The 9,975-nt window shown below is 42.6% G+C and overlaps 3 protein-coding genes across 3 annotated transcripts in view; all 3 read right to left on the reverse strand.

The window, feature by feature from the left end:
• Positions 1 to 5,793: 5,793 nt before the first annotated feature.
• On the reverse strand, positions 5,794 to 6,780 carry LOC116013635. Its single transcript, XM_031253503.1, has one exon. The coding sequence runs from the start codon at positions 6,778 to 6,780 to the stop codon at positions 5,794 to 5,796; it is 987 nt and encodes a 328-aa protein (XP_031109363.1).
• Positions 6,781 to 7,077: 297 nt separating this feature from the next.
• Positions 7,078 to 8,798, reverse strand: LOC116013642 (serpin-ZX-like). Its single transcript, XM_031253515.1, has 2 exons — positions 8,388 to 8,798; positions 7,078 to 8,073 (listed from the first exon to the last, which is right to left on the reverse strand). Exons 1-2 carry the CDS (start codon positions 8,778 to 8,780, stop codon positions 7,078 to 7,080), a joined length of 1,389 nt encoding a protein of 462 aa, XP_031109375.1. The 5' UTR covers positions 8,781 to 8,798.
• A 479-nt stretch (positions 8,799 to 9,277) lies between these two features.
• The window catches only part of LOC116013650 (serpin-ZXA-like), a 2,058-nt gene continuing 1,360 nt past the window's right edge, over positions 9,278 to 9,975 (reverse strand). The window contains exon 2 of the mRNA XM_031253528.1: positions 9,278 to 9,928. Within this exon, the coding sequence (XP_031109388.1) occupies positions 9,278 to 9,928 (651 nt within the window). The remainder of the gene's footprint in view (positions 9,929 to 9,975) is intronic.

Raw genomic sequence — 9,975 nt, forward strand, 5'->3', positions numbered from 1 at the left:
TTTAGAGCTTTTACTGTTAAAGCACGTCGACGGGTGGGACCGAATTTTGATGTGCCATAAATGTATAAAACTTGTCAAAGTGGGTCGGTGAGTGGGACCGTATACAATCTATGGCAATTTTTAGAGCTTTTATTGTAAAAGCACGTCGGCCGGGTGGGACCAAATTTTGATGGGCCATAAATGTATAAAAACTCGTCAAAGTGGGTCGGTGAACAATTTATGGCAGTTTTTAGAGTTTTTACCATTAAAGCATGTCGGCGGAATGGGACCGAATTTTGATGGGCCATAAATGTATAAAACTCGTCAAAGTGGGTCGGTGAGTGGGACCGTATACAATTTATGGCAGTTTTTAGAGCTTTTATCGTTAAAGCACTGTTAGACAAGTTTAACTAAAAAGGAAGAGAAAACAAACAGCATTGGTTTTCACCATTGACTAGAGGTGTCAAATAGATCAATGAGTCTGGAATTTATACACAATTTGAGTGAGTCAACTCTGCTTGGTCCATTTATTACAATGGGCAGATTAGGACTAGCCATGTTTTGTTAATACATTCTCAGCCTATTGTAATTCGGTTCATTTTGATGCTTTAATATAAGTTGATTTTGATTTTTTTTTTAAAGGAACATTTATTAGTGGTATTAATTGTTTATTACGGAGTATATAATAATATAAACACACATTTTTTATTTTTTATTTTAAGGAACATTTATTAGTGGTATTAATTGTTTATTACGGAATATCTAATAATATAAACACACATTTTTTATTAAATTATATACACACAACGATGCAATGCCGATCACCCCACCTTACGCGTATGGTGTTTAAACTTCAGACGCAGATTCTTCACATGTATATGATTGATTTTGTACTAGTGTGTCTTTTTTTTTTTTAATATTTGATGGAGGGGGGAAACCCAAGTGATATACATAGGTCTCAGTTAGAGCCATACGCTAAACGCCATTGTGGGAATCCTAAGCTATCGAACTCAAGCAGATCCAGGATACTCTCCGGAGGGTCATTGATGATGTGAATACCTCTTGGATGCATCTTTGCAAAGCTTGCCATGCGGTCTGCCGGAGCATTGATCTCACATGGTATGGCAGTAATCTTCCAAGCTTCTAACTGCCTTAGCTCTTGATAGCAGGCTCTGACGATGTTGCAAATTCTGCTATTGTTGATAATCCCTTCGTTCACTGCAGCAGTAAGTTCCATGGAGTCACCTTCGAAGGTGACATTTCTGAATCCCATGTGATTTGCTACTTGTATACTTCTGAGTAGCGCCCATGCTTCAGCTTGTAATGGTGGACAGGACCCTATGTTGCAGATGAATCCTCCTTTCCATGACCCTTGGGAGTCCCTTATGGTCCCCCCGCAACCTGCACTGCTTGTTCTGGGATCAACTGCCCCGTCAAAATTAATCTTGATCATACCTTCCTCAGGCTTAGACCATGCTAATTTCTCCCATTTGTATGAATTAATTGAGAGTAGCAAATTTGGACCTTTTTCAAAGGTTGCTGTTATTTCCTTCACCTGGGAGTCAATCCATGCAATCTTGGAGAGGAGGGGTTGGGTTGTGTTTCTAAAAATGGCCTCGTTTCTCCACTTCCACACCCACCAAATCAATGTCGCGAATGTCACATTATCACTCGTAGGTTTGGATCGGCTGCCCTTATTGGATATTCCACAATCCAACCATTCTTTAAATGATAAGTTCAGTGTATTTGCATGGAATACTGGTAATATTCTGGACCAGAGCATATCTGCAGCTGGGCATTTCCGCAGAGCGTGATCAGCATCCTCTGCTTTGTCCCTACACATGTGGCATTTGTTATCATCTGTCATACCCCTGCGGGTTCTCAAACTATTCGTCAGAATTTTCTCATGTCGGGATAGCCATAGAAACGTCTTTATGCGGCTTGGAATTTTGAGTTTCCATATGGCATTCCACTTAGTTGCTTCTAACATAGTAGAATGGTTACACGCTATGTCATAAGCTGAGCTGACCGAAAATGAGTCTGCGGTCTCGTGTCTCCAAACTGTGAGATCCTCCAATTCTGAATCTTCCTCAACTATGATGGCTGCTATCTCGTTCAGAACTGATTCCGGGAGGAGATGTTGGAATTGAACCCATTTCCATCCCCTTCTTCTGCTCCAATAGGACCTGACTGATCTATATTGGTCTGGAAGGAAAACTAATGATGTTGCCTTGTCTATGAGAGGGCAGTCCCCTACCCATCTGTCTCGCCAAAAGGCGGTGCTGGAGCCATTCCTTATTAGCTTTGCCCTTCCCTTTAATAGAATAGGGACTGTCTTCAAGATACCTTTCCAAACGACCGACATATTTGATTTCGGTTTCCAGGTTGTAAAGTCTTGGGATGTGACCGAGTATTTTGCCTTTAGCACCTGTGTCCATAGACCATTTTCACCCTGTGACAGCCGCCATCCAAGTTTGGCTAGGAATGCCTCGTTCATGGAGTCAAGTCTGCGAAGGCCTAGTCCGCCCTCCGATTTACTTTTGGTGACCGTCAGCCAGTTAACTAGGTGGCTCTTTCTTGCGTCTGCTGAGCTGCCCCATAGGAAGTTTCTGATAAGCTGCTCCATAGCTTTGGTTACCCCAACCGGAAGGGTCGTCGTTTGCATTGCATAGAAAGGAATCGCTGACAGTACAGATTGAGCGAGAACGAGTCTTCCCGCAAAAGAAAGGGTCTTTGATTTCCAGCCCGTTAGTCTGTTCTGCATTCTTTCAATCAGGCTTGCGAACGTGTCTTTCTTTGGTCTGCCATGGATCGATGGAATACCTAGGTATTTTCCCAAGTCATCCACTCTCGGGATTCCAGTCATATTGGCCAGTTGATGTTGTAGATCGGCTTGTGTGTTCTTCGAGAAATACAGTGATGACTTTTGAGTATTTACGCTCTAGCCTGAGTGATCGCAGAAGATCCTTAGGCATGAGATCATTTCCTGGGCCTGCTCGATTGTAGCTTCTCCGAATAGCACCATATCGTTTGCAAAAAACAAGTGCGATAAATGAGGACCATGTCTAGTCAGTTTAATACCTTTCCACCTACCCGAATTCACAGAATCAAGGATGAGATGACTAAGTTTTTCAATGCATAAAACAAAGAGTAAGGGGGAGATAGGTTCTCCCTGTCTTATTCCTCTTGAAGGTCTGAACCAATCCGATTGTTGTCCACTCCAGTTGATCGCCAGTCTTGATGTTGAAATGCAGCTCATAATGTTCCTTTTCCAAGCTGCGTTAAAGCCGATATCCGAGAGAGATTCTTCAATGAACTCCCAAGACAGCTTGTCGTATGCCTTTTCCAAATCAATCTTCATTATCATTCACCCTACTTGGCCCTTTTTGGTTCGCATGGAATTGAGTACTTATTGGAAAACTATGATGTTATCTGCGATCTGTCGTCCTGGTATAAAGCTTGATTGGTGTTGCCCAATTAATTTCTTAGAAATATCCTTCAGCCTGGTTGTCATTGCTTTCGTTACTACCTTGTATGACACGTTGCAAAGCCCAATCGGCCGCAGTTGCTTGACTGATTCAGGGGAGGCCACCTTTGGAATGAGGGTGATAACTGTATCGTTCGTGCCTGTAGGGAAGGTGCCTGTTAAGAAGAATTCAGATGCAAAATCTAATATTTCATTACCCACAATAGACCAGGCTTTTTGGTAGAAGCCAGCAGTAAACCCGTCGGGGCCCGGGGCTTTGCAAGGGTCCATCTCGAAAAGAGCTTGTTTGATTTCTTCTGGCTCAAATGGTCGGTTCACTTCCCTCCAATCCTCCTCTGTCAGTCTGGGAAAATGACCCTGAATAAAAGGTTGGGGCCTGCTATTTCTATTTTTCGAGAAGAGCTGACTGAAGTAATTGCGAATATAACTTCTGATTGTGCCTTCGTTAGTCAGCCATTCCCCATTCTCAGTCCTGAGCTTATCAATTCTGGTATGTGACTTATTGACTGAGGTGGCCGTGTGGTAGTAGCGGGTGTTCCGATCCCCGGATGTAATCCATTGTTCTCTACACCGCTGGTACCATAAAATCTCCTCCTGCGCTAGTGTCTCATCAAGTTCCTCCCTCAACCTTTTCTCTAACTTGATGAGATTTCGGGTCAGTTGTTGAGTAAGGCAGTTTTGTATCCCTTTAATTCTAGCTAGTAGTCGTTTCTTCCTTTGGAACACATTACCAAATGTGTTGACGTTCCAATCTGTCAAGGCTTCTGCTGTTAACCTCTTGTTAGTTTCTAAATCATTACCTGTACTCCATGCCTTTCGAATGCAGTTTAGAAAGTCCTTGTGAGTTGTCCAAACCATATTGAATCTAAACTTCTTTGTATTTCTAGCTCTCAGCCGAGGATTTGTTGTTATAAGCAATGGTGCATGATCGGAATTGGCTATAGGCAGGTGATCTACCTCAGCGTCTGGAAATCTAAGTCTCCAATCTGCACTGCATAGGGCTCTGTCCAAACGGGCTCCATTAAATGTTGAAGAATTGACTCCTCTCATCCATGTAAATACTGAGCCCCTGAAACCTAAGTCTATTAGGCCTTCCCGGAATATCCACTCCCTAAAGTCTGTGCATCTGGTGGAGTTAAAGTGCTCCTTATTGCATACTTCACTGATGTTAATAACAGAGTTGAAATCCCCACAAGCTAACCATTGGGTTTGTGGGGTAAAGGCCTGCAAAGTAAGGTTAGAAAACAAACTTTTTCGAAGGGATGGATTTGGACTCCCATACACTGCTGAGAAAACCCAAGGAGTTGAGTTTTGTTCCATCACCTGCAAGTTAATAAACTGTGGGTGTGTGCCTAGGATTTCTACCTGTAGTGGTAGTTTCCAAAAGACCCATATACCACCCGAAAATCCAACCGCTTCAACCCTAACCCATTCATCAAAACCAAAATCAAAACAAATAGAGTTAGCCTGTCACCCGAAACTTTGGGTTCGAGCAGGCATGCAATCTCTGGAGAATATTCTCTGCAAAAATGTTTAAAGGTGCGCCTAAAAGCCCTAGAGGCAGCACCTTGACAATTCCAAATTAATATAATCATTAAAAACCAGCAAAAACAAGAAAAAAGTGCACAATTGCACAAAAACACTCATAGAACAGGAACGAACTGGCCTTCTTGGCCAGTGTCATCGTCCATAGTTGTATCCTCAACGCCCAGATTGTCAGTAAAGACCCTGGCAAGATCGGGTGGTTCTCCAAGTAAAGCAGCATCCTCTTCAGCTCTGTTTGATGATTCCCCGAGGTCATATTGATGGTGGACTACCGTTGTCATAATCTGCTTCCCGTTTCTTGAACCCCTCACGACCGTGTGTTCAGTCTCTGCTGCAGCTCGTCTGGGGAGCCCTCCTCCGCCACCCCTGCCTCTATATGCCCCTCGGCCGCTTGACCGAGGCTGTCTTCCTTGAGATAACTGAGGAATTGGTCCTTGAGTCACATGCGCTTGGATGTGAGGGGTGGTTCGAATTGCAGGCAAGTTCCTTGTCGTGTTCATGTTATTAGTGGTTGGCGTAGTGCCTTCTTGCATTGGATCGACTTCGTAGTCGGCTAATTGCTCCAGTGCGGCAAATCGAGAGCTTGTCGCCATTGCCCCTGGGTTAGGGTTCAACGTTGCGTTCTGATTCCTTCCTTTAACTGGTGGACCTGGGGGTCGATTGTCCGGCTTTCTCTGCCCTCTTCTGTCTTTCTTTGTTACAAGCATCCAAGCCCCAAAGTTGTCTTTGTAATCGCGGGTTGGTGCGGTCGGTCGTTGTGGTACTGGTTGCGTCCTCTGTGTCTATTGTCCTTCAGCCTGGGCTTCTTCGAGTAGCTGTTGATCTCCGATCTCCTCATCCTTACTACCTTCGCCTCCGCACTGCCCTTGTTTGTGGCTATAGATGCCACATTTGAAACAAACCATGTGGATCCCCTCATATTCAATAGGCCATACTTCTTCAGCTAACGTGAATTTTGATAGTAATGGTTTGGTCATATCCAACTCAACACAAATCCTACCGAATTTCCCTTTTGAAACTAAGCTTGTTGTGTAGTCGACCTTTACTGGGCGACCGACTTCTCTGCCTATTTTCATCAAGAACTCCTCCTCAAAATACTCAATCGGCAGTGAGGGAAATCTGATCCAGACTAGGAGTTTGTCTAATTTGTTCTTCCAGGGTATGAAATTGGGAACCCATTCTTGTACGGTAAGATAATGGCCCAGTATAATCCACGGTCCATCATATTTTGCGAATTCGTAATCCCGTAGGGATTCGAATTTTGCCAGATAGAAGTCTTGGTCGAGGGCGATTAGGTCGAAGCCTGCTTCTGGCTTCCACATCCTCTGCAATCTATTAATCAAGAACGAGTAACTCACCTTTCTTCCTAGCAATTTGATGATGAGCGTCCGTCGCCATGGCCGGCGCAGCCTCTCTTTCTCTTCCTTTGTTACTCGGATTATCGGACAATTCGGGTCCGCTCTTTCATCGCCCATAATTTCGTCGTCAGAAGCCGTTTCCTTATCAAACGGATCCTCGACATTCTTTCTGCCCCAGGCTGTGTTGGGTGTTTCGACTGGAGTTTGCCATCGAGTGGAATCCGGAGATTTGAGACCGGCAAACGTAGTTGTTTCTTGCCCGATTTCTGCTGGTTGAACCTGGTTTGATTTCTCCGTTGAATCCCTTGGTCGTTTCATTTTCTTAGTGTTACGTTGGAGTAGATCTTCGTCTTCCGGTGACCGAGCGGTCGCCGCCGGCGAGTTCTTCGCAGAGAGAGAATCCTCCGTCATTTCCATCTTAGTATGTACTAGTGTGTCTTTGATTGATCAATTGACAATCATGGTTAAAGTGAGGAATTTGATTTTTTAAGAATTAATTCTACAAAATCTATTATTTGCTTATGACTAAAAGTGTCAGTTTCTCTTGAATATATAAAATATTGTCTTCATTGAATAATGAATATTTATATTATTTAATAGATAATAAACATTTGATCCGTATGGAAGAAAGCAAAAAAAAATGTTTAATTGATTGATCCCAATAACTCTTGCGGTTTTAAATGGACCGGAGTTCAATCACCCATCTTTTTAGAATTGGAATAATCGTTCTATTTCAGCTAAATCCCACTCTAAAAGTTCCTTATTCTCCGACCCCCCAACAAAGGGTCTAAGAGATTGCAAAAGTCCCATACTCTCTGGCCCGATAGATGGTCTACGAGAACGCTCCCAGAATACCCAAGGGGGCGGTAGGGCTGGTGTGGGTTTTGAAGGGAGGTTTTTTGAGTTATACTGAGGATGAAGCACAGTCCCAACGAAGAGAATGGCACCACTCAAATCTTCTCTAATGGCAAACAGAAAGGGATGGTCAGCCACAAAGTCTGTTTTATCTTCTTTCTCTATCCTGAAACCTGCTCCAACCACCATTAAAGAAACTGAAACAGCTGCGGCTTCTGTTCCTCCTTCATTAACCTCAATAAATGATTTTTGCAGGATTTTGGAAACATAGAGCTCAGAACCCTCCGGTGAATCCACCATCTCAGTGAGACCCCCGCCCCTGGGATTGAACGGCGCCTTCACCCCAAGCTCCCCCAGAACTCTTGAAACCTCAAACTGGAAAGAAATTTGGAATTTTGGGATCCGAAACTTTCCCACTGAGACTAGTTTGGTAGGGAGATGGCGCTCTAGAAACCCAGATTCAGAGCTCGCTTTATCCAGCAAAGATGGCAGTCCATCCATGGCGTCAGGCAGAAAGAAGTACATGGAGAAACTACGACGCTCTTTATCATCATTGCCTCGATTATAAGATAGTTTTAAGACTTTGAAACCACTGAATGCTTTCACATACTGCTTCACACAGGTTCTCATGAAGGGGACTTGTATAGAGCTTCCATTAAGGAGGTGGAACTCGTGATCTTGCGTATTCGATTCGTTAAACTTCTTAGACCAATCTCCTTTAAAATACAGTGCACTTGCAAAAATGAGCCTTGTTGTATCGTCGATTGCACTGGGAGGAAGTAAGTTGTTGATAAGACCTTTAGTTTCTTTCTCAGCCCACGAATTCACTTGATCAACCACTTCACTTGCCTGGACAATCAACAACAACATCATACTTAGCTTTAATTTATATATGTATATATAATTAATCAACAGGTTAACCAGATCGAATTGTTTACATCAAATCTCTATTTTTCTCTATTTTAAAAATGTTGTTACAGTGTTGATTTACTATTCATTCATATATTTCTACATTTCTCCAAATTTAAAAAATTAGATATTCTCTAAATTCTAAAAACACGAAGAACTGTTCATATTTTTCTATTAAAAAAATAATAATGCTCTAAAACAAGTTTTTCATTTCACTAATTTTCCCCATACTAAATTAAACCTATAAATCAAACCTTGTTTTGAAAATCAACGGATTCAGAAGCGGCCTTGTAAACACTGTCCACCACATACTTGAATGAAGGCTTTAACGGCAGAGTGCGATCGATCCACAAACCGCTGGCCACCGACAAACATGGGCCGCCGGTAAGACTGCCGTCTACACGTATATTGTCAACGATCTGAGAGTAAAATGTGTTGAGATCGGTGGAGTCTGACATGAGAAAAGCAAGGAGTTCATCGCGAGTTGGGGAATTGGAGCCGACGGCGATGAGACTCAAGATGACGTTAATGGAGAGAGGAGAGAAAACTAGGTTGGAATCTCCTTCGGCCTGTGTAGAGAAGACGTGTTTCGCGAGCTTTAATGAAAGATCCACCTGATTCGTGATCGATTTACTGTTAACGTCCATGTTTGCCTCTGGGAACGAAGAATTGAAGACGTGCAATGCTTTTAGGTTTCTTCAAAATCCCAACACTATTTATGGCAGTTTTTATGATTAAAGCGGGCCGGTAAGCAGGCAATCCTGACCATGACCAGGTTCCACCGTTCCTCGTCATAAAATTTATAAGCACATCTTGCTATTTTTATGAGGGGGGACTAAACACGTCTTATGAAAACAATGAAAAAGGTGTACTCTTTTTTTGAAAACTGAAAAAGATGTACTCTAATGCAACGTAATTCACCAACCAAGATTGCGCAATGGCCATTAAACCAAGATTGAATTTAGAGGAAAAGCCATTTTTAGTGTCCCTGAATTATTGTTAAAGTAGGAAATTTAGTTCCACAAAAATTATTTTTACCATCAATAAATTTTTTTTAAAACAAAAACAAGAATATCATTACTCAAGATCAGTACATTACAAATAAATTATTCCTCAGAGATGAAAACATCAGAAAACTCGGTAATTAAACACCTGCGGCTTCTGTTCCTCCCTCATTAACCTCAATAAACGATCCGTGCAGGATTTTTGAAACATAAAGCTCATAACCCCCCAGTGAATCCACCATCTCAGTGAGACCCCCAACCGTGCGATTGAACGGCGCCACCACCCCAAGCTCCTCCAGAACTCTTGAACCTTCAAACTGGAAAGATATTTGGAATTTTGGGATCAGAAACTTTCCCACTGAAACCATATGGGTAGGGAGGTGGCGCTCTAGAAACCCAGATTCAGAGGTCGCTTTTTCCAGCAAAGATGGCAGTCCATCCATGGCGTCAGGCAGAAAGAAGTACATGGAGAAACTCCGGCGCTCCTTATAATCATTGCCTCGATTATAAGATAGTTTTAAGACTTTGAAACCATTGAATGCTTTCACAGATTGCTTCACATAGTTGCTCATGAAGGGGACTTGTATAGAGCTTCCATTAAGGAGGTGGAACTTGTGATCCTTCGTCATCCTTGCATCAAACTCTTGACTCCAAGCTCCATTAAAATACCATGCACTTGCAAAAAGGAGCCGTGTTCTATTGTTAACTGCACCTGGAGGAAGTATGTGGTTGATACGACTATTAGTTTTTTTTTCAACCCACAAATTCACTTCATCAACCACTTGGCTTGCCTAGACAATCAACAACATCTGTCAAACTTTAATTTCTGTCATAATTA

This window comes from Ipomoea triloba, chromosome 1 (genome assembly GCF_003576645.1).
Source record: "Ipomoea triloba cultivar NCNSP0323 chromosome 1, ASM357664v1".
In the NCBI taxonomy this organism is placed as follows: Eukaryota; Viridiplantae; Streptophyta; class Magnoliopsida; order Solanales; family Convolvulaceae; genus Ipomoea; species Ipomoea triloba.

Bases quoted from the DNA above. Each gene is read 5' to 3' on its own strand.
- LOC116013635 (XM_031253503.1), bottom strand. From the start codon at position 6,780: ATGACGGAGGATTCTCTCTCTGCGAAGAACTCGCCGGCGGCGACCGCT.
- LOC116013642 (XM_031253515.1), bottom strand. From the start codon at position 8,780: ATGGACGTTAACAGTAAATCGATCACGAATCAGGTGGATCTTTCATTA. The intron at 8,074-8,387 runs GTTTGATTTATA...TTGATTGTCCAG, and splicing joins CCGTTGATTTTCAAAACAAG to GCAAGTGAAGTGGTTGATCA.